The sequence below is a fragment of the Lynx rufus genome, unplaced genomic scaffold, assembly GCF_022079265.1.
Source record: "Lynx rufus isolate CCGP_SWC_20201006 ecotype Redwood Valley unplaced genomic scaffold, mLynRuf1.p SCAF_3, whole genome shotgun sequence".
In the NCBI taxonomy this organism is placed as follows: Eukaryota; Metazoa; Chordata; class Mammalia; order Carnivora; family Felidae; genus Lynx; species Lynx rufus.
Genome location: NW_025814845.1, coordinates 2334412 through 2358995, shown reverse-complemented (window position 1 = coordinate 2358995; position 24584 = coordinate 2334412). Strand labels below are relative to the sequence as shown.

The 24584-nt window shown below is 50.7% G+C and overlaps 1 protein-coding gene across 2 annotated transcripts in view; it reads left to right on the top strand.

The window, feature by feature from the left end:
- Positions 1–24584, top strand: part of STK32B (serine/threonine kinase 32B) — a 393873-nt gene that overhangs the window by 309564 nt on the left and 59725 nt on the right. For both annotated transcript variants that reach the window (XM_047092009.1, XM_047092008.1), the window contains exon 5: positions 13464–13501. In XM_047092009.1, the coding sequence (XP_046947965.1) occupies positions 13464–13501 (38 nt within the window). The remainder of the gene's footprint in view (positions 1–13463; positions 13502–24584) is intronic.

Sequence of the window (24584 nt, the reverse complement as noted above, 5' to 3'; positions counted from 1 at the left end):
TCATCACCATTTATTGAGCACCTACTATATGCTAGGGACTGAGCCAGGTCTTTTGCGTACATGATTTCTTTTTATCCCCATTTTACAGATGAGGAAAACTGAGACCCAGGTGGTAACAGAGTAAGGATTTAAACCATTGTCCGTATGTGAAGGGCCCAAAGTTTTATCCATCGGCACAGGATGTCTGGGCAAGCGTCCTGTCCTTTTACGCGCTTTTCTTGTTTTCCATTTGCCGTGCAGTGGCTCTTGCCTTGAGTTGGCAGTCTGGCAGAGCGTGCTGACTCTGGGACAGACTGTTACAATTTGAATTCTAGGAGCAACTGGAAAGTGATAACGCTGGGTTGGGTGGGTCTCCAAGGTCTTCATGGACCCTTCCTGACCTGACCGGGAACGTGACCCCCTCATTGCGTCTAGGGTGGCATGTTGGGTATGTTGTCAGGCTCACCCGTCCATGAAGGAATTAATTGAACCCAGTGCATCCTTGACCATGTTTGTGAACGCTGAAAGCTTCAAAAACCTCCACGAGATATACTTGGGGATAATTAGCTGGATGCAATTGCCGTAGTAACCAAGTTTACATCCAGGCCCCATGGAGAGACACAGCTCTTGAACTGGATTAATCAATGTCAACCATGCTGGTGTTTGTTCTTTGCAGGATTAAAGGGAAACGAACAACCCCCACGCACGGTTTGACCGGATGCGCTTTCTCCCCCAGATAATGAAGAGAAAGGAAAATGGCTGGGGTCGCAGCATGAAGTTTTAGCTAGATGCAAGACAGAACTCCCTTACGAGGCTGTGTGCACATTTAAAAAATGCTTCTGTTAAACCAAGACGTGGGTCTCTAACTGGTCTATCCTGGCTCTACCACGGACTGACTGTGGCTCAGGGAAACGTCTCACTGCGCTCAGCCTGTTTGACTATCCGGGACCAGAGGGATCACAATATTGCCCATGTGTATGAGTTCGTGGGGGCTGCCATAGCAAAATAGCCCCAGACAGCGTGGCTTTAAAAAACAGAAATTTACTTTCTCACGGTCCTGGAGGCTGGAAATCTCCTGGAAGATCAAGGTTGGTTGTCCTGAGGCCTCTATCTCTGGCGTGTACGTGGTTGCCTTTTCCCCGTGTCTTCATAGGATCGCCCCTCTGTGCATGTCTTAACCTCCTCTTCTTATAAAGACACCAGTTCAATTGGATTCGGGCCTGGCCTCGTGACCTCATTTTAACTTAATTGCTTCTTTACAGACCCTGTCTCCGAATACAGTCACATTCTGAGGTCCTAAGGGTCAGTGCTTCAACACCTGACTCTGCAGGGGGACACAATACAGACTGAATCATGCCCCCGCCCCCACAATGCCATGTCTTAATCCCCCCAAACCTGTGAGTGTGACACCTTTATACAGCAGAAGGGACTTTGCATGTATGACTAAGTTAAGGATCATGAGCTGGGAAAATTATCCTGGATGGTCTAGGTGGGTCCAATATGACCGCAGGTGTCCTTATGAGAAGGAGGCAGGAGGTTCGGAGTCAGGAGAAGGGGGTGTACCTGTGGAGCAAGAGGCTGAGGGGAGGCGAGGAGGGGGAGCCAGTTAAGGAACGTGGGTGTCTCTAGAAGCCGAAGGGCAGGGAAACAGCTTCCCCCCTAGAGCTTCCGGAAGGAACACAGCCCTGTCGACACTTGATTTCAGACTCTGAAGGCTCATTTTGGACCTCTGGCCCCCAGAACTGTACGAGAAAAAAATCCATTTTGTTTTAGGTCACTAGGTTTGCAGTAACTTGTTACGGCTGCCCCAGAAAGCGCATCGGGTTTATGAGGGCAGATGGGGCCGCACGTGCTACGTACCCGGAAGAGGCAGCCAGACTGACATCAGTCTGGGGCACGGGGCAGCAGGGAGGGGCCGTGGGCCAACGAGACACTACGTCCCTTAAACTGGGTGGCCTGAGACATGAATTGATTCTCGTCCGGTTCAAAGTCCAAAATCGGGGCGCCTGGGTGGCTCAGTTAGTTAAGCATCCGACTTCGGCTCAGGTCATGATCTCACGGTTCGTGGGTTCGAGCCCCCCGTTGGGCTCTGTGCTGACAGCTCGGAGCTGGAGCCTGCTTCGGATTCTGTGTCTCCCCTCCCTCTCTCTCTGCCCCTCCCCAGCTTGTGCGCTCACTCTCTCTCTCTCTCTCTCTCTCTCTCTCAAACATTAAAAAAAAAAAATTTTAAGTCCAAAATCAAGATGTCAACATGTTTGTTCCTTCTTGGGGCTGAGAGGGAGAACCCAGCCCCTCCCTCTGTCCCGGTGCCTGGCCGTCCCGGGCGACCTTGGCCTGCAGATCTCCTCTGCAGTCTTCACTTCTGTCTTCACACGGCCTTCTCTGTTTGGATGTGAGTCTTTCCCTCTCTGTATACGGACACCAGTTGTTGGGTGTGGGGCTCTCCTCAAGCAGTGCCCCTTCCTCTTCATGACCTCTGCAAAGACACCATTTCCAGATGGCATCCCATTCACAGGTAGACACGAACTTGGGGGACACTCTTTGATCCACGGCAGTAGTGCGGGAGGGGATTGCAGTCAAACCGTGTCCTAAAACCTGCGGGTTGCTGGGTATGGGGGAGGCTGTGCCACTGAGAGACAAGACCGGGGACAGCTGGAGGACACAGGGCGCCACGGGGGTCTGCTCTGCTGGGCCCTGGCCTCTGGCTTCTGGTGGGGCGTGCTAGACGCGCGTCCACGCATGGGCCTGGGTCTGTGACAATCACGCTGTAAGTTGTGTCCTTACGACTGACTTTTCTAGGTTAAAATGTCTCCTCTTCTCCTCCTCCTGCTGTTCAACTACACTGGGGTCCTTGGTAGTTTTCTTTAATGCCCTCAGCTGATGGATGCCCACGTTGACAACCACATCTCAGTGTTCACCTTTTATTTTTGAGATTATGTTAGAACTGGCCAGTGGCACCGGAGGTACCAGAGGGCCATTAAGGGGATTTATGTCAGAAGGGACAGAGTCAGATTTATGCCTCGTAAAGCCATTCGGGTCATAGTAGAAAAGAAGTGCGTCCTCGTGTGCGGGCGTTGTTATAAGGAAACGTATCCTGCAATACCAGTAACGTAATCGTATTTATCAAATCAGATGTTTATTACGTGCGTGCTTCTCCGGTTATTACTTACTACTGCCTAGTATCGATTGTGGAAACTCCTGCATGTTTTTTTTTTTTTTTCTTGAGATTTGTTTTTTTTCTCTCTCAGGCAGAGAACATTGATCTACAGACCAGGCCACATGCAACTGGGGTCTTATCTGCTAACATGTGAACTCTGACCTTCTGTGAATAGTTCTTTCTTCATCAGTACGATGGGAGCAGTGACATCCGCTAGAGATGTGTCAGAACTAAGTGAGGTGACATACGAAACGCTGCCATTGTACTGATGCAGAGTAAGCGCGGTCCGTGTTAAAGCCACGAAATGTGCGTGGAATTGCCCCCGGCACGCCGCTAGCTGGGGGGTGGGTGCAGGCTCCGCCCAAGCCGGCTAAGACGGAGGTCAGCAGTCAGGGTGACCCCCACCTACCCACCCCGAGCCCCAAAGATGGCTCCTTATCTGCCCCCAGGGCCTGTTGTGTTAGCCCAGCCTGACCTTCGAAGCGTCTGGGCCTCACTCTGCTAACAAAGAGCATGGCACCCATGGGGATGGCCCTGTGCTGACCACTCCCCCGAATCCCCACCGAAATCAAGTGGGTCACGAGTGTCCGGCCAGACCAGAAGGAAAGCCCAAGAATTCGCTTTGCGTCCTAACCCACCTAAAGTTGGCTTTCTCCTCAAATAACGCCCCTCACAGGTGGCCCCCGCCTGCCTCTGTAAGCTCGTCTCCCCTGACCACAGCCTCTGCCGACCCCCCCACCTCCCGGGTCAGGCCAGGTCTGTCCTCCCTGTGCCCAGAGCTGCCCAGATGTCCTCCGTGGTGAACAGCGGGGAGTCACAGGAGTTTCTGGATCAGACGATGGGCTTGTTGAATTTGGGTATTACAATAAAGGGGAGTTCCTGCAAGAGGATGTACATCGAGGTGCTTTAACGACACCAAGAATGAAAGTGACTGAAGCAGACAAATCCTTTCCGGAACTGCGCGGATTGTGTGTCATCCGACTTAGAGTGAGGAAAAGCGGGCCTGCGGTGGCAGGTGGAGCGCTGGGGCCACGGGGCCGGCGAGAGGGGCGCTCAGGACTCGCTTCTTCCCACCTCCACCTGCCACCTCCGTGCACACCTCCCGCGTCCGCCTCTGGCGGTGAAATAGCCGCAGCTCTCATTCCCAAACGTGGCCCTTCTTCCATCCGGTTTTTCTTCGTTGCCGCGGAGGATTGCTGACGGAGGGCCTTTTGAAGTCCCTGCAGAGGGACACATGCAGAAATGTCCTTTCCGCCCTCCTTTGCAGTCAGGATCAGAGCCACTTCTGTGCTGGTTTTTTTTTTTTTAATAGACAGTAAATTTCGTATTAAAAAAATAAATAAAATAAAATAGCCCAGCTGACATTTTATGCTTTGTTTTATTTGGGGGCTGGAGAATAATTCAGGAGCAAGAACCAGGTTTTATAGCCTCGCCTGCGTCCTTTCCATCAAAGTGCCATTTTGCCCGGCTCTGAAATTATGGGCCTGTCCTCAGAAAACATCGTCACGGCCTTTCCATCCACGCAGAGCTCCTGACGCGCGTTCCGAACGCCCGAGCCCATTTGGAAGGGGATGATGTGCTGGCACGGAGATATCATCAATGAGAAAAATAGAGCGGGAGGGAACGGCCCTGAGTCCCGCGGCCCTACGGCTCTGATAAGATGCTCTGCCCATAAAATGCTCTTATTAAATCCCAAGTGACTCGGGCTCGAGGCTGCCTGGTGATGCTCCTATGAAAGAGATCGCATTCACTTTCCCAGAAGCCAGGCGACGGGCCCGAGTGCTCCCCAGCTCCATTTAAACAGCAGGGGTAGTGACCTGTCGCTTATTTCTGCACTCCTTCGGCACAGGGAGGCCTGCCGCCAGTAGGACTGCGTTGGATTTTTCCAGCAGCAGTCAGAGAGGGGGCGATTTCCATTTTCCCGGTGAGGGAGCAAGGCTCATGTTGCCCTAGATCATAGTGTGTCGGTTTTCCATTGCCGGCTAACAAACAGCTACTAATTTAGCAGTTCACACGGTTCACATTTATTCCCTCAGCTTCCGTGGGTCAGGCCCCCGGCACGGCTGAGCTGGCCCATCTGCTCAGGGTGCCACAAAGCTGCAGACTAGGTACCCACGGGCTGTGCTCATTCCTGGACCTCCGCCAAGCTCCCACGGTTGTGGACAGACCAGAACGCGTCCCTGCGGCTGCAGGCTGAGCTCCCGTTTTCTCGCTGGCTCTCAGCTGCTGGAGGTACCCGCGACTCCCGCCCTGGGTCCCGCGCACATATGACAGTGCCCATCCTCAGAGCCAGCAAGGGAGGATCCCTCACTCCAGCCTGATGGAAACGGAGTCGGAGAGAATGGAATCTTGGGGGTGACACCTGTCTCCTTCGTCACATTCCCTTGGCTGGACCCGCGTCATAGGTCAGATGATCCGCTCTCTCTCGGACAGAGTCAGCCACCTCACCTGCAAAATGAGGGCTTGCTCCCAGGTTGCCCATGACTGACGCTTTCTTGATGTCAACCTAACGTCAGCTCTTCTGGAAGCCCTTCTGTGACCTCCCACCAACAGCAGGACCGCTTTTGGTTTCTAGATGTTCAAAGCACTCGTCCCAACTTGTGACGGGTCATTTATTCACGAGCTTCCTGGCCCGTCTCCCTTCCTGGAGCTCAAGCTCCATTCAGCTGGATCCGTCCTGTTTGCTCTTGTGTCCCCCGTGACCACAGAGGGGACACCCCATAAATGCTGGAGAACCGTTGATTCACCTCCAGGCTAAGAGCCGGCACAGAGGGAACGTGTGCATGTGTCAGATTTACCCCGCAGCATGAAGGGTGCGGGAGCACAGGCAGGGGTCACCCTGGTGGGTGGCCCCAGGGGGCAGGGCTGGGAGCCCAGGCTATCTGCTCCTGAGAAGGACTCACCGGACAGATAGCCTCTCTCTCTACTTTGCCAGACTGCTCACCTCTGTGCCCTGTTCGGTCCTCTTGACGTGAGAGACGGTGAACAGGGCTTCTCAGGGGTGGCGGCAGACTCTGTGGGCAGGAGCCTGTCTGAGGTCACCCTGTGGTCTGTGGGGGACCCCGGCTGCCACTGGAGATCGGCCAGCCCCCTCCATCAGCTCCCCTTCTGCCGGCTGTGTTAGCTTCCTAATTACCACAAAACCTGTGGCATAAAACGACATGAATTTATCATCTCACACTTCTGGCCAGAAGACTGAAATTAAGGTGTCAGCCACACCGAGACTCTCCGGAAGCTCTGGGGAGACATCGTTCCTGCTTCTTCCAGCTTCTGGTGGCTCCTGGTGCTGCTGGGCTTATGGCCACGTCTCTCCAAATGCTGGCCGTGTCTTCACAAGCTCTTCTTCTGTCCTTCATGTCTGTGTGTCCAAATCTCCCTCCCCTCTCTCTTGTAAAGACAGAAAGCGTTGGACTGAGGACCCCCCTAAACCCAAGATGGTTTTATGTTGGGGTCCTTAACTAATTCCACCTGCAAAGGTGGCGTTTCCAAATAAAGTCACATTCTCAAGTTCTGGGTAGATACGAATATTGGGGGGACACTATTCACCCCACTCCACGAGGTGACGTCTCCTTAGGTCTGCCCCCATCTCGCGTTGGCTCTGACACCCTGATCCCTACTGTCTGAATGCACCTGGCTGTTGCTTCTCCAGCAGCCCCCTTCAGTCTTACCCGGCTTCGTGGCCTCACTCACTCCTGCACTACAGCATCTATGCTTCTGAGGCACGTGGCACCCAGCCCACGCGTGTCTCAGCCCCATGGATTCTGAGCTTCGTGTGGGAGGGACTGTGTGCTGAGTCCCTGCAACCCCAGCTCTCGGGCGTTTGCAAAATGTTGGTGGGGAGAAAAGGAAGAGGAGAAGGAGAGAGAGAGTGATGAAGAGAAGGGGGTAGGTGCAAAGCCCCGAGAGAGCACCTTTAGCATCAGAGGAGGCCATGGACCCTGCGAGCATTTGGGGGCTTATGCTCCATGGGCCACAGCCACCTCCTCCCCCATCCCCACCCCCCAAACAAGGTCACGCCAGGCCTTACGAGATTGCTTTAACATCCACTGTTCTGTCTCCATTCTTTTTTTTTTTTTTTAATGTTTATTTATTTTGGGGAGAGAGAGAGAGAGAGAGAGTGTGAGCGGGGGAGGGGCAGACAGAGAGGGAGACACAGAATCCGAAGCAGCTCCAGGATCCGAGCTGTCAGCCCAGACCCGATGCGGGGTGCGAACCCATGAACTGCGAGATCATGACACAAGGCGAAGTTGGACACTTAACTGACTGAGCCACCCAGGCACCCCTCTCCATTCTTGACAAGTACTTAGTTCCCCTTTTCTTTTTTTTTTTTTAACTTGAAATTTACTGTCAAATTGGTTTCCATACAACACTCAGTGCTCACCAACAGGTGCCCTCCTCAATGCCCATCACCCACTTTCCCCTCCCTCCCACCCCCCCATCAACCCTCAGTTTATACTCAGTTTTTAAGAGTCTCTTATGGTTTGGCTCTCTCCCTCTCTAACTTTTTTTTTCCTTCCCCTCCCCCACGGTCTTCTTTTAAGTTTCTCAGGATCCACATAAGAGTGAAAACATACGGTATCTGTCTTTCTCTGTATGGCTTATTTCACTTAGCATCACACTCTCCAGTTCCATCCACGTTGCTACAAAAGGCCATATTTCATTCTTTCTCACTGTCACATAGTATTCCATTGCGTATACAAACCACAATTTCTTTATCCATTCATCAGTTGATGGACATTTTAGCTCTTTCCGTAATTTGGCTGTTGTTCAAAGTGCTGGGGTACAAGTGCCCCTGTGCATCAGTACTCCTGTATCCCTTGGGTAAATTCCTAGCAGTGCTATTGCTGGGTCATAGGGTAGGTCTATTTTTAATTTTTTGAGGAACCTCCACACTGTTTTCCAGAGTGGCTGCACCAGTTTGCATTCCCACCAGCAGTGCAAAAGGGTTCCCGTTTCTCCACATCCTCTCCAGCATCTATGGTCTCCTGATATGTTCATTTTGGCCACTCTGACTGGCGTGAGGTGATATCTGAGTGTGGTTTTGATTTGTATTTCCCTGATGAGGAGTGACATTGAGCATCTTTTCATGTGCCTGTTGGCCATCCGGATGTCTTCTTTAGAAAAGTGTCTATTCGTGTCTTCTGCCCATTTCTTCACTGGATTATTTGTTTTTCAGGTGTGGAGTTTGGTGAGTTCTTTATAGATTTTGGATGCTAGCCCTTTGTCTGATATGTCATTTGCAAATATCTTTTCCCATTCTTTCGGTTGCCTTTTAGTTTTGTTGATTGTTTCCTTTGCAGTGCAGAAGCTTTTTCTCTTCATGAGGTCCCAATAGTTCACTTTTGCTTTTAATTCCCTTGCCTTTGGAGATGTGTCTAGTAAGAAATTGCTGCGGCTGAGGTCAGAGAGGTCTTTTCCTGCTTTCTCCTCTAGGGTTTGGATGGTTTCCTGTCTCACATTCAGGTCCTTTATCCATTTTGAGTTTATTTTTGTGAATGGTGTGAGAAAGTGGTCTAGCTTCAACCTTCTGCATGTTGCTGTCCAGTTCTCCCAACACCAGTGTTAAAGAGACTGTCTTTTTTCCATTGGATGTTCTTTCCTGCTTTGTCAAAGATTAGTTGGCCATGCGTTTGTGGGTCTAGTTCTGGGGTTTCTATTCTATTGCATTGGTCTATGTGTCTGTTTTCGTGCCAATACCATGCTGTCTTGATGATTACAGCTTTGTAGTAGAGGCTGAAGTCTGGGATTGTGATGCCTCCCGCTTTGGTCTTCTTCTTCAGTATTACTTTGGCTATTCATAGCTGAGAACTTCCCTGATCTGGGGAAGGAAAAAGGCATTGAAATCCAAGAGGCACAGAGAACACCCTTCAGAGGTAACTTGAATTGATCTTCTACACAACATATCATAGTGAAACTGGCAAAATACAAGGATAAAGAGAAAATTCTGAAAGCAGCTAGGGATAAACACGCTCTAACATAAAGGGAGACCGATAAGACTAGTGGCAGAGCTATCTACTGAAACTTGGCAGGCCAGAAAGGAATGGCAGAAAATCTTCGATGTGATGAACAGAAAAAATATGCAGCCGAGAATCCTTTATCCAGCAAGTCTGTCATTCAGAATAGAAGGAGAGAGAAAGGTCTTCCCAAACAAACAAAAACTGAAGGAATTCATCACCACTAAACCAGCCTTACAAGGGATCCTAAGGGGGATTCTGTGAGTGAAATGTTGCAAGGACCACAAAGGACCAGAGACATCACTACAAGCAGGAAACCTACAGACATCACAATGACTCTAAACCCATATCTTTCTATAACACTGAATATAAATGCACTAAATGCTCCAATCAAAAGACATAGGGTATCAAAATGGATTTTTTAAAAAAGACCCATCTATTTGCTGTCTACAAGAGACTCATTTTAGATCTGAGGACACCTTCAGATTGAAAGTGAGGGGATGGAGAACTATCTATCATGCTATTGGAAGTCAAAAGAAAGATGGAGTAGCCATACTTAGGCAAACTAGACTTTAAAGACTGTAACGAGATGAAGAAGGGCATTATATATTAATTACAGGATCTATCCGTCAGGAAGAGCTAACAATTATAAATGTCTATGTGCCGGATATGGGAGCCCCCAAATACATAAAACAATTAATCACAAACATAAGCAACCTTATTGATAAGAATGTGGTAATTGCAGGGGACTTTTTTTTTTTTTTCAATGTTTATTTATTTTTGGGACAGAGAGAGACAGAGCATGAACGGGGGAGGGGCAGAGAGAGAGGCAGACACAGAATCGGAAACAGGCTCCAGGCTCCGAGCCATCAGCCCAGAGCCTGACGCGGGGCTCGAACTCACGGACCGTGAGATCGTGACCTGGCTGAAGTCGGACGCTTAACCGACTGCGCCACCCAGGCGCCCCTGCAGGGGACTTTAATACCCCACTTACATGGGATCTAGATGGCTAGATCATCTAGACACAGGATAAATAAAGAAACAAGGGCCCTGAATGATACATTGGATCAGATGGACTTGACAGATATATTTAGAACTCTGCATCCCAAAGCAACAGAATATACTTTCTTCTCAAGTGCACGTGGAACATTCTCCGAGATAGATCGCATACTGGGTCACAAACCAGCCCTTAATAAGTATAAAAGAATTGAGATCATAGCATGAACACTTTCCGACCACAATGCTATGAAACTTGAAATCAACCACAGGAAAAAGTCTGGAAAAACTCCAAAAGCATGGAGGTTAAAGAACACCCTACTAGGGGCGCCTGGGTGGCGCAGTCGGTTAAGCGTCCGACTTCAGCCAGGTCACGATCTCACGGTCCGTGAGTTCGAGCCCCGCGTCAGGCTCTGGGCTGATGGCTCAGAGCCTGGAGCCTGTTTCCGATTCTGTGTCTCCCTCTCTCTCTGCCCCTCCCTCGTTCATGCTCTGTCTCTCTCTGTCCCAAAAATAAATAAATGTTGAAAAAAAAATTAAAAAAAAAAAAAAAGAACACCCTACTAAAGAATGAATGGGTCAACCAGAAAATTAGAGAAGAAATTAAAAAATATACGGAAACAAAAGAAAATGAAAATACAACAATCCAAACGCTTTGGGATGCAGTGAAGGCAGTCCTGAGAGGAAAATACATTGCAATTCAGGCCTATCTCAAGAAACAAGAAAAATCCCAAATACAAAATCTAACAGCACACCTAAAGGAACTAGAAGCAGAACAGCAAAGAACCCCAAACCCAGCAGACGAAGAGAAAGAATAAAGATCAGAGCAGAAATAAACAATATAGAATCTAAAAAAAACTGTAGAGCAGATCAATGAAACCAAGAGTTGGCTTTTTGACAAAATAAACAATTGATAAACCTCCAGCCAGGCTTCTCAAAAAGAAAAGGGAGATGACCCAAATAGATAAAATCATGAATGAAAATGGAATTGCTACAACCAATCCCTCAGAAATACAAGCAATTATCAGGGAATGCTATGAAAAATTATATGCCAACAAACTGGACAACCTAGAAGAAATGGACAAATTCCTAGGCACCCACACACTTCCAAAACTCAAACAGGAAGAAATAGAAAACTTGAACAGACCCATAACCAGCAAAGAAATTGAATCAGTCATCAAAAATCTCCCAACAAATAAGAGTCCAGGACCAGATGGCTTCCCTGGGGAATTCTCTATCAGACATTTAAAGCAGAGATAATACCTATCCTTCTCAAGCTGTTCCAAAAATTAGAAAGGGAAGGAAAACTTCCAGACTCGTTCTATGAAGCCAGCATTACTTGGATTCCTAAACCAGACAGAGACCCAGCAAAAAAAGAGAACTATAGGCCAATATCCCTGATGAATATGGATGCAAAAATTCTCAATAAGATACTAGCAAATCGAATTCAACAGCATGTAAAAAGAATTATTCACCATGATCAAGTGAGATTCATTCCTGGGCTGCAGGGCTGGTTCAACATTCGCAAATAGTTCCCCTTTTCTTGAGAGCCCTACTGGGAGGTGCCCTCTGTGGGGACCAAGTGTTTGTTGGTTTGAAGCACAAACCCTTGACCCTGGGTCTTCTGCCCTTTGTTTTAATTTCATAAGTTTTCAAGCTTATCCTTCCCATGGGGACTCCATGAATCATCTCTGTCCACTGTGGATGTTTTGTGAACTTGGCAGTGGTGGGGGCAGGGCGGTAAATTCCATTTTCAGAATGCTCATCAATATTCAAGGCTCGAAAAGTCACAGTGGAACTAAAAGTTTAAATATATAGGTTGAGTGTTTCTTTCATCTCCAAAGCCATAGACACTGCACCACATGATTACAAATATCCAGCGTCTGTTTTCAGGTACAGTTACTAGTTGATAAACTCAGGAGCAAATGTTTTCTATTTTGATGCAAGTTGTTATTAGTCTCAGAGGATTGGACATTTGTTATAAATGAATGAGTGGGGTTTGCATTTCTAAAGGCTGTGGTTTTAATACCGAGCTTCGGGGAGTGTATGCATGTTCATGATAAGTACATCGGGGCTGAAGATGTCAATTGAGTTTCTCAAAGGCTTTTGTTGTTGTTGTTGTTACATTTATTCTTCCATTCCTCCCTCATCCGTGTTTCCTGTGTGTTGACAAAGACTCCTTCTCCTCAACCAAACTTCATGCAGGCTCTTCTGAGTTCTTCTGCAACTCGTCCTCCGCTTTCGGGCTTTGTTGTTCACCTTTGCATTGTCCAGTCTTAGGGAGGACCGTGATGTTGGTTTTGCCAGAAGCGTGCATCCTCCACATCTGGTCAGGTGCCTCATCCCCCAGGTGATGTCCAGTGCCCCAGCCTGCCTTTGGCAAGAGTCCTCTAGTGGGTGGCTTTACCCAAATCCCCCTCCCTTGATGTTTCCAGTTAGTAACTTTGCATCCATGACCCCCACCTGCTCCTTGGCTGTAAATTCCCACTTTGTCCGTGATGCGTTCAGAATTGAGGCCAGGTCTCCCCTGCTGCAATTGTCCTGAGTATAGTCTGTTCTTGCACTCTGACTACTGTCCAGCTCTGATTTTTCTCTGACAGAGTCTACTGACAACAGGCATCGTGCTAGGCACGTGGTGCAGAGGTGAAGAAGGCAAGCTCCCACCTTGAATAAGCATGACTTGGAGTCGGAAGCCCTTTGCTCTAATGGCGATGTTCGGCAGAACTTTCCAGAAACTCGCCTGCTCCCACCCTAAAAAAGACCAGCAAACTTTCTCCCCAAAGGATCAGATAATAAACATTTTAGGCTTTCGGGGCCACATCAGTCTCTGTAGTACATCCTTTTGGTTTTGCTTTTTGTGCGTGTTTTGTTTTGATGACTCCTGAGAGATGTAAAAGCCCTTCTTAGCCTCGCAGGCTGCACAAAAACTGGCTGAGGGCTGGGTGTGGCTGATCTCTGACCTAAACAAGTTGACAGTCTTCCTGAACCTCCTTCCCGTGTCTGTAGAGCAGAGACCGTCACCCCCGGGGGGTTGCATAACAAGGTGGGAGGGCTACAGTCCATCAGGAGGGGGGAGCGTCTATGCAGGTGCTCAATGAGCAGATACTCCTAGGAGTCTCAAAACCAGAAATTGTCAAGAACATTCAGGAAGAAGGTATTCCCACGGTCGACTTGGAGTTCCAGGAAACGAGAAGGGAGCAAGAGCACAGGTGCTCTATCATCATAGTAATTACTCCCCTGCCCCCTGAGATGTCATGCCAAGGGAGAGACAGGCATGCTGGGTGTTGTCAGGCGTTTGTCCCCAAGTGTCATGTTTGTTATGTGCTCATCAATAGACTCAGGAATCACATTTTCAGCCTCTTTGTTTTCTCTTACAGAGACATCAAGCCAGACAACATACTGCTGGATGAACACGGTAAGCCTGTTACGTGAGTTTTATAGGGACACTTGCAGCGGGGAGTTTGAGGCTCTGGGAAACCGGGGTCCTGGGGCGTTGGATTTGAGCGTTGGCTAGAAAGCCTTTTTTTGGTTTAATTCTGGTGGGTGAACATCTGTGTAATTTCCGGTCCGTGTCCTGAGCAGTGAGCCGAGCCCAACGTATTTGAAGGTTTCATGGCCGACCGCATAGCTGTTCTTGTCCTGATGTGAGGAGGACGGGGCAGAGGTGGGAATGAGATGTAGGGCTGGAGAGCTCCCCCACCTGTGGACCTGTGGCTTCAGGAAATGTGCTTACCTCTCCGAGCCTCAAGCTCGTCTTCTGTAAAACATAAAATGGGGTCCGCCTTCCAGATTCTCACGGAGATCAAAGGGCATCATATGTGCCTCGCAAGCCAGAAATCAGTAATCCGTAATCCGCCACGCTTTCCCTCATCCTGGCTTCTCGAGCTTTCATGTGCGTATAGACCCTGATTCAGTAAGTCTCAGGTGGGGCCTGGATTCTGCATTTTAAGAGCTCCCGGGTGAAGCCAACGCTACTGGTCGGTGGACCCCATTTGGAGAAGGAGGGCTGCCTATGTCCAACTTTGGTCTCCTGGGAATCTCTGCGGGGACTTGGTAAGAATTAAAGGCCATTCCCTGTCTTGCTTCGGCAGGCCTGGGCCTCTGTGCTTTGGCTCACTCCCAGGGATGTGACGCCCATCAGAGTCGGGCCCGTTAAGTCCGGGGCGTGGCCCAACAATGCACAGTTCGGCCGATCTGACAGTCACCTGTAGCCTTGAACACTGACCTTGCTGACGTGGCTTTGGGGCCTCAGCCCCCAAGGGCTTTGGGGAAGACGGGGTGGAGTCAGCAGCTGGGGAGTTTTCTGAGGTGCTCCTGTGTCGTGCAGGGGTGAGACTGCTGCCTCTTCTACGCAGCTCCTCCCAGCCTCCCTCCCCGACCCCAGGAGGAGGAGGCTGTGGCTCCTTCTAGAAGCCTCTCTGGAAGCCTGTTTGTGTAATCCTACCTCATTGTGTAAGCTCCTTGGTATCAGGAGGTGGAGAGCAGGAGTGGTGGAACCTGGGCTCGAACCTCCTGCCAGAAGGTGAAACCGGCCTGGGTGCTTTGGGGCGGTGGGTCGAGATGCCTGTGCTCCGGACCGGAGGGTCAGTGATGACCTCAGGACACCAGGGCGCCTGGGCAGAGCTGAGGATACAGGTCGCGGCTCCAGTGAGTGTATACAAGTCAGGGTCCCCGGATGTGGAGCTCAGCTGACCCCCCGGCTCTCCGCGTGTCTTCGGCAAGTCACTCCACCTCTGTGAGCCCTGGCTTTCCCAGCGGTAAGGCAGAAGCGGGGCGGCGTGGCGGGCACGGCGACCGTGGAAGACAGACAGTGAGGGCCCGCCCCTGTCACGCCAGCAGGACCTAAAAGGTGCTCCCTCAGCCGCTCCCTGCCCCTTCTCTGCTCAGGGCAGGGTGGGTGGGATCACAGAGGCAGGTGAACACGACTTAACCGGAAGAACTCGGCCATTTTATCTGTGAGGAAATGAGACCCAGGCCTGTGCGACTCCACAGTTCATATGTGGTCCGGCCACTGGTTCCTGTGGCCACTGCGCGCAGAGACGCAGGCATGCAGCCTTCCCTGTGTCTCCTTGGTCCTGAGCTCTGGATCTCCATCCATCCCTCTCCTCCTTCCCTTTTACGCTCATTCTCAGGGGTCCTGAGGGGGACCCCTCAGGGGGATTTTCAAGGTACCTGGTGGTTCTGAGGTCAGTGCTGGGCCAGGGCAGGGGCCGGGCCGTGCGAAAGCGGAGGGACTGGGCTGCGGGCTTCCTGGGTCCTGCTGTGTGAGGGGGGGTGGTTCACAGGGCACTTGGGGGCGAGTGGGGACGCTCCACTGCCAGAGGCCACGAGACCCCACACAGTTCACGCTTTCACAACTGGCGGTGGAGGGTGGAGCTCGCGCGGGCAGGAGACACCTGCCCTCAATCTTGGGCATCAGGTGACGCAGCAGCCACGGCAGCCAAGTTTGCTTTCCTCTCCTTGTATTAACCGTGCCTTTTCTTCCTGACTTCTGATGCCTGACTTCTTCACACTCAGGGCCACTATCCACCTGCCCCAGTCACCCCAGGGCCAGGCCCCAGACGAGCAGGGACGGTCCCTGCACCCCAGAGCTGCTGAAATCACGCAGGCCGACCAGTCCTAACCCTGCCTGCCCTGCCTCACTCACTCCTTCCCACAGAAACCACCAGAAAGCCCCCTGCCCACGTTTTCGCCCTTCTCCCTCAGCCTCGCGGCCGACCCTGATCTCCTCCACACGGCTCCCATGACGCGGTGGACCCCCTTCTCTTGGGTACGTGCAAGAAGAAACTATCCTTTCAGTGGCAGTTGTCCCCTGGTCTGTTGGCCTTACTGTACCTCAGATGTCCCGTTAATTGATGTATTTTAGAGCAGTCCTTAACTGAACTCGTCTCAAAGAATTCACCCTCCATTGCTGAAATATTTATTGATGATTGTGAGGGGCACTCCCCGAAACGGTAGCAGACAGGAGCACAGACTCTCCCCCTCCCTTGTCAAAACGCTTTCCAGGCTTCCTCCGTCGCCCCTGGAGGCAGAGACCCCAGGGCAGCAACAAGGTGGGCGCGCATTGTTTCTGAAGCCTCGGATCCAGGGACTGGAGAGCGGAGAAGGAAGTGTGGGGGGCCGGGGGTCTTTCCAAGTCGGAGGGGCCACAGTGTGTCATTATGTAGACAGGGTCCCGAGCGTTTCAGGACGGAGTGTGGGGGTGGGGTTGAGATCTGCTCTGGGGGTCCTTGGGAGGTGGTAGGTAATGCGCTTCTTTTCAGAAGGGCCGCAGGGAAGGGTCGGTCCTCGTGCAGCACGATGCCAGGGGAGAGTCGTTTAGCCTCAGCGCGGGAGTCTCTGAAAGCCCCCCAGTACACAGCCCCTGTCTCAGTTTCCTACGGCTGCTGCAACAAAGTCCCACAGATGGAGAGCTCCAACAGCAGAAATGCATTGTCTCCTACTGTTGGAGTCTGGAAGTCCAAGGTCAAGGTGTGGACGGGGCTGTGTCCCCTCTGAGGCACCAGGGACGGTCCGTTCCTGTTCTCTCCGTGAGCTTCTGCCGGTCCCCGGGCTGGGGCAGCGTAATTCCAAGCTCCACGTGGCATTCTCCCCAGGTGCATGTCTGTGTGCAAGAACACCAGGCTTACTGGACCAGGGGCCCACCCCACCCGCTTCCGTGTGACCTCGTCTTAACCAGTTACATCTGCCATGGCCCTACCCAAATGGAGTCACCTTCTGAACTAACGGGAGTTAGGACTTCAACATACGAATTTGGAGGGCGGGGGAACATCTCAGCCCCATCGTCTCCGTATGGGATTTTAACAAATGAAAAATAAAGCAAGGAGGTGGCAGATAGGGGCCAAGATACCACCTCTTTGCTGACCAAAGCTTGACTTTGTGTGAGTCGAAAAGGCTTCCTTCTCCAAGACCCCAGCGAGGGGAAGATTCACCTCCCAGATCCCCACCCACGTGGGGTAAGAGACTGTTCACATAAGACCAGCAGAGGGGCCCGCATCTGCCCGGGTAGAGCTAAACTGAGTAAAGCTAGTTTGTTCATCCCAAAATGACCCTTCGCATAACCTCCCTTCCTCCCTTGGGGGCCAAGGGTCTACGGACGTGAGATCCCTCCTTGTGAAATCATGAGTTTCTAGGTCTCTGGGGACACGGAGTCCAAATTCCTGCTTTGCCTGATGATCCCCTTAATTGCTCCTGGTTTCCAGAACAGTGTTGGACACCGGGCTGGATGCCCACGTGGCCTGGCCCCCGGCTTCAGGGTGCACATGTGTGTGGAGGGGAGGCTTTCGTCCTGGAGTGAGTCCAGGAGGGTGACCTGTGGGGATAGCAGCGACCTGGCCATCCCCTGACCTGGAGGGAAGGCAGTTCCATCACTGGCCAGCAGCACACCCCTTGTGCACACACCGGTCTGGGTGGCAGTGCCCTCGCGAGAAAGCGGCTTGGTGAAGGAGGGGGGGGGGGTGGTGAGCCTCGGGGTCAAACCCGCCTGGGGCTTGGATTCTGGCTCTAAGACCTCGGGCTGGACACTCAGTTCCTAGCTGCTCACACCAGTGATGAGGCCACCTTAGCAAAAGTCCTGCCTCCGCGAACACCCTCGTCTATCCAGCTCGTCCATCCTTTGGCTTTGCCCCAAACAGCTGACCTCTGCTTTCTTTCCACCTTCCAAACCTCTCCTGAGCACAGCTCGCTGGCAGAACACAAATCTCATCCAGAACCCAAGGTGTAAGAGAGTCAGGAAATGTGGATCTCCCCTCTCTCTGGCCCTTGGAATACAGGAAGTAGCAAAGGACGGAGTGGAATGTGGTGAACGTAGCACAATGTATGCGCTTGGTGAACCGCTAGTTGTACGCCTGAAACGAATGGAACGTTGTGTGTTAGCTATGGGGAGGAAGGGAAGTAGGGAGGGAGGAAAAGAGAAGGGAAGGGAAGGGAAAAAGAAAAGCAAAGAGAAGAAAAGAGAGAGGGAGAGAGAGAAAGGAAAGAAGGAAGGAGAAGGGAGGGAGAGAAGAAAGAAAGAAAGAGAAAGAAAGAAAGAAAGGAAAGAAAGAGAGAAAGAGAAAGAAAGAAAGAGAGAGAGAGAAAGAAAGAAAGAAAAAAGAAAAGAAAAGAAAAAAGAAAAGAAAAAGAAAAGGAAGGAAGGGAGGGAGGAAGGAAGGAAGGAAAAGAAAGGCTGCTAAATGTCAGGAGATCGTCGCCAGCCTGGTCCTACAGAGTCGTACAGAGCAGATCACAGCTGGAAAAGCACTATGAAAACCTCCCTATGAATGGTGTTCATTGTAATTAATTTATGTGATTGCATGAAATTACATGCCCAGCCAGAGTGTGGAAGGAGAGTGTTTTGGCCAAGTAGCCTTGGCTACCCTGCAGGGACTCACCCAGAAACCTGGTGGCTGGAGAGAAAAGAAGAGACAGAACCATGGAGAACCCCTCCCACAGAAGCCTTGGGCGAGGTGGATTCCCTGGGGCATCAGATGAACCAGGCTGCAAATGCCGGGGAAGGCTTTACGAAGTCCCAGTCTATCCTGGGGGAAGTCCCTGAACTGGTCGGGGCGTGAGAGGGCCCCACATCTCCGCCACGGGCTCAGGAAATCCCCGAAGGCTGTTGGCTGCGCACAGCGGGGCCTGGAGCACACAGAAGGTTCTATGGCCCTGAATCCCCGCCCCATGACCAAGACACGGGAGGAGGTCAAATCAAAGAAGAAGAAAACCACACTTTCTTCTCATCAGGCAGACATGCTCTGAAACAGTCAGTCTTCCTGCTGCCGTCAGCCAGATGAAGCCTGGATAAGCTCATGCCCTGGGATTTGATTTGGTTTCTTTTTCTTCCTTTCTTTCTTCTGTTGTCCTGCAGTAAGTCCGCTATGATCTCCGTGAAGATAAGGAGGAGGGGAGAGCGCACGGGGTGTGTGATCCCAAGCGAAAGGTCAGGGCCAGCGTTACGTCACAGTGACATCTCAGAAGCACAGTTATGATTAGCGGGTACACCGGAGCCTGCGCTGGGGAGGGGGCTGCAGCCCACGGCCGTGGCTTCATCCTGTGGCTTCTGTTCCACAGCCCCAGTCTGGCCCCTGCTCAGGCATGATGTAGACCTTGTAAACCAGCGAAGGAAGAGACATGTTCACAAGAGACTTTGCTCCAAATCCAAGTCTCATGAAAGGGAAACGGGGGGAGGTGGGGGGGAGTAATGTGGAAGGTGATCCCCTCTTGTGGACTGGACTGCCTTCCATTCTCTCTCCAGGTCTAGCTCCCCCTGGTGGGCACTGCCTTAACACTCACTCCCGGGAATTCACAGGGAGGCATGGCGTCCAGGAGACAGATCTAGAGAGAAGTCACTGTGCTCCCAGACACAGCCTGCCATTCGGGGGTTGACTGTCCCCTCTGAGCAGCACCCCCAGGCGTGGGCTCATAGGTCCCAGTGAGATGAATGTTCTGCCCGGGTGCATTTGGTTAATACCCACGTGGGGTCACTTCATTATAGGGGCCGAGAGGGGAGAAGGGAAGCAAGGGGCATGGCGGAACAGAAGTAGAAGTTTGTGCAGTGTAGCTGCGGAGGAGGTAAATGAAAATGCAGCGCATTTCACGAAGACTTTGGGTGGCTTTCCCCGGAACGGATTGGGAAGGTGAGGGACTGTGGGTGGGACGTCAGCACCGCTGACCATCCCCACCCCTAAGTTCACGACACAGATAACCGACATTGGGGTTTCAAGCCCCTCCCCGAGACACGCAGGCAGGGTGCAGGCCATAAACAGTTGCTGAATGAATAAAGAAATGAGTGAGACTTGAAAGTGACTTGAAAGTCACATGGCTGTTGTGTGTTTATACTCAGAAAATAGCCCCGGTTACAACTCCTTCTAGCACCAGCTCTGACATTAGCACTTGTGTTTACGGAAGTCATGGAGGGGGTGGCTGGTCCCACCAGCTGAGGTCAGGCTGAGAAAGTGACATTACTACAGTCATAGCAGCCAAAAGTTGACATGGAATGTCATCTACTCCTGTAAATATCACTCTAGGCAGTAAGGGGGGAAAAAGGGAACAGGATTTACTTACCGTATCTCTTTCATTCAGTCTCTCATTTGGTCAATCAGTCAGTCAGCAAACACTTGATGGGTTCCTTTCCCAGGACAGCCCTTTGCTAAGGTACTGGAGGCGGAGATGAACAAGGCAGGATTCCTGGCCTCAAGGGGATGGACAAAGTGACAGATACAGTGTGGTGGATGCTAGGAGGGACGTGACATTGGAGGGCCGTGGAGGGCCGGGGGGAGAGGCCTGAATCCGTCTGCTATGGACGGAATGCTGTGCCCCCCACCCCCTGCTTAGAATTCATATGTTGAAGCCTTAACCCCAATGTGATGATACTCAGAGCTGGGGCCTTTGGAAGGTAACTAGATCTGGATGAGGTCATGAGGTTGGAGCCACCACCATGGGATCGGTGCCCTTATAAAGGGAGGAAGAGGACAGAGCTGTGCCTCTCCACCATGTGAGGTTACAGCAGGAAAGCAGCCATACAAACCAGGAAGAGGGCCGTCACCAAGAACCCGACCGTGCCATCACCCTCGCCTCAGATTTCCAGCCTCCAGGACTGTGGGAAATAAATGTTTGATGTTTCAGCCCACCCCCCACCCCCACCAGCCTATGATATTCTCATAGGAACCTGAGCAGACAAGACACAGTCAGAGATGCCACCCCCTGTGGTAGTGAGTTTCCTGTTGGTGGAAGGATACAAGCAGAGGGTAGATGCAAAGTCTCGGGGCAGGTTTTGAAGGATGAATGGAAGTCTACCAGGCAGAGGAGAGGGCCGAGCATTCCAGTGGTGTCAGATGTGTGAGCTCCCTTGCATTCAGAGAAAGGAGGGAACCTTGGCTGCAGCATGGCTACTGATTGTTGCTGCCACCATTAAAACTTGTGCTGATGGGCCTCACACAACATCTTGAGCTCCTTCTCTTGCTGAGTTTTGAATGTTTTCGATTTATGGAAAGCAAATAGCCTGAAACTCAGTTCATATTTGCCAAGTTTCTCGTAAATTTCCATTCTCCTGGGAAGGAACCCATAGGAGACCTCATATGGCACTAATTTTCACTTTCCCACATCTTTACTCGTTTGTTAAAGGAAGCCCAGTAGGGAGTTACAGCTCATCAATTAGCACTGTTGGGGGCGGGGGGGAGGGACCAGAAAGTGGAATTTGCTGTCTGTCGCACCTGCTGTGCGTGAGTCCCAGGTGAACCTCAGCAGGCCTGCCCAGAGCCCTCGCCCGCCCCGCCCCTGCAGAGGGCTGTCTGGTGCAGCTATGCAGGGGGCAGCGTGGGGCAGAGGTAAACGCTCACCGACCAGGATGAGGCCTGAGACCAAGTCCAGCTTCCTCCCAGATCAGCTGTGTGACCTTGCACAGCACACTGGCCTCTGGGACTTAAGGTTGCTCTCCTGTAAAAAATGAGGGTAGTCAGACCTTCCTGACAAGCGTACTTCAAGGCTTACCGTGAGGTTTGGGACCAAGTCTGTTCTAGTCATGCGACCTTAAAAACCAGTGGCTCAAACTAGAGAGGCTGCATTTTTCTCTTCCCCACTTTGGTGCTTGGCCCCATGTCCATTCACAGCAAAGCAATGTTCAAAAGTGAGTTGGATATGTGGCTCCTTCTCAAAACTCCCTCACTTGGAGTAAAAGCCACTCTCGTCTCCCCGGCCCTGGAGTCTTGCACAGTCTGCCCCACCCTGCCCTGACTGAGCTCCTGTCCCCCTTTCTCTCTCTGGCGTCCTCGCTGGCCCCTCGGAGGGGTCTGTACATGTCTCAGCTTCTGCCAACTACGGTCTTCCCCTGATGTTCCAATGGCTTGCTTCCCCCTCAACCCCTGTCTTCTGGCCTTGTTCAAATGTCACGTTCTCAGTCCCTAACTGCTCTGTTTAGTGCTTACAGCTACCCCATGATGTACTTACTAATGTTAGTTCCACTCACCAGATGAGGGACTGGAAGCTTCCAGAGTGAAATAACTTGCCCGAATCTCGTAAGTGGCTGTGTCAACCGTGATGCGCAGCCAGTCATGTATGGCAAAGAGGAACTCAAATAGTCCCAAGCAATGAAGGGTGTTTTTCAGCTTATACAGCTGAAATCCAGTGGAATGCGGCTTCAGGCAGGGTTTGATCAGGCTCTGGCACCATTTCTCATCTATGCTTGCAGCTCTACTTCTCCATGGGTAGGCTTCATCTTCAGACTACCTTTCTTTATGGTAGCAAATGGCTTTTAACAGTTCTGGGGGTCATATCCCCACCTTACACTGGCCAAAGACAGAATATTACTTTAGGTACCTCCTGAAAAAAAAAAAAAGAACTGAAAAGTTTTCATTTCTTGAACTCCCTGGAAAATTATCTCCCCAGTTTTTAGGTCATATGCATAATCCTGAGTCAAATGCTAAAGTGGAGGGTAAGGTCAACTTGACCCAAAGCCAGATGTACCAGGACCAGTAATTGCTAAGACAGGAGGTAGGAGTGACCACAAACAGCATATGCCTACCAAAGGAGCCCAACCACTGGTTCTTAGGCAACCCAACTCCCAAGGCTGTGTTCTTAACCACTCTGCTCCAAGCCTCTTAACAAGGGAAAGAATGCCATCATTGTGTGCAGATAATGTGCTTCTATGCCTACAAACACCAAGATTCCACTTCAAGAGCTATCATTAAGAGACAAATGAACTGCTTTCCCAAGACTATAAAATAAAACAAAATGGAAGTTCTTTTTTCCTCTCTGTTAGAAGTCCATGATGTTCAGAGGGGCGGAGCCTCCTTCTATCTTGTTCCTCATCTGTGTGGCAAAGGATGTTCTCCCAAACCCACGTAATAGGCAAATGGAAGGAAGGTGGGAGGAAGGAGGGAATGAGAATTCTTTCAAAGGAGATATCCTGGAAGTTCAAATATCATTCTGCTCGCCACCCTTTGGCCAGAAGCTGGTCCTGTAACCACAGCCAGCTGCAGGGGGGCTGGAAGTCAAGCCTTTAGCGGGGTAGCCCTGAAACCAGCTACCAATCCTAGTGCTGTCTGAGAAGGGAAGATGGGATTTTGAGAGATAACCAAAGCTTTTGTGATGGAAGATTAACAGAGAAGCCAGTTGGAGATGAGGAAGCAAAACCCAGTAGCTTTTCATTCTACCGAAAACAGCCAGGGAGAAAAAGAAATGGAAAATATCCTCGTTCAAAAAAGTGACCAAAACTACGTAATACCTGTCTACAAGCGAATGTACCCAGGAATTTACAGAGCGTAAATGAAGAGAACACTCAACATATTTTGAAGGAATCAAGCAAGATCTGGATGAAAAGCCGGGCATGACCCTGGGTGGAAAAACGACGTGTCCACACTCCTCAAATGAATGTATACATTAATGGAATTCCCATCACACTTCATGGAGGGATTTCCTAAAACCAGGCACAACTCGTCTCAGAAGAATAAATGCCTGAGAGTCACTACAAAAACACTGGAAGGAAACATGAGTGCAGGTGAGGCACTCCTATCGAATACTGTAACAGCCTACACATCTATTGTAATTAAACTGATCGAGTCCTGGCCCAGCGGTAAACAGTAGGTCAGTGGAACACAAGAGAGAATCCATAAGCCTATCTTTGTATGTGTAGAACTTGATAGAAAATGAGGGTCACATTACAAGTTATTGGGAAAGGTGAAATATTTCAACAAATATTGGTGAGACAACTGGCCATCCATTTGTAAGAAATAAAATTAGAATGTTACAACAAATTATTCTATATGATTGGGAGATTTTTTTAATGTTTATTTATTTATTTATTTAGAGAGACAGAGCACAAGTAGAGAAGGGGTAGAGAGAGAGACACACACACAGAATCTGAAGCAGGCTCCAGGCTCCGAGCTGTCAGCACAGAGCCCGACGCGGGGCTCGAACTCACGAACCGCGAGATCATGACCCGAGCCGAAGTCAGACGGTCAACCGACTGAGCCACCCAGGCGCCCCCGGGAGATTTCAACACAAAAGATCTAGAAGTATTCTAAGAAAATATAGAAGGTTGTACAAAATATTTGGGGGTGGAATAGGTTTCTGGAAAATTAGAAGGACAATATACTCAAACTATAAAATTAACTTATTATTATTTAAATTTTTAAAACTTTCATGTGGCAAGAGGTACTGTCAGTAGAGTCTAAAGACAAACAACAAGCTAGGAGCAAATATTTGCAGTACACAGAGCACAGTGTAAATGTGTCTAAGAGACACAGCTCTTGTTGAAAATTGATTATTGGGGCCTGGATGGCTTAGCCGGCTGAGCGTCCGACTCTCGGTCTCAGCTGGGGTCATGATCCCAGGATCATGCGATGGATGGAGTCCCACATCGGGCTCCATGCTGAGCGTGGAGCCTGCTTAAGATTCTCTCTCCCGATCTCACAGCTCGTGAGTTCGAGCCCCACGTCAGGCTCTGTGCTGACGGCTCGGAGCCCGGAGCCTGCTTCGGATTCTGTGTGGGTCTCTCTCTCTGCCCCTAACCCACTCGCATT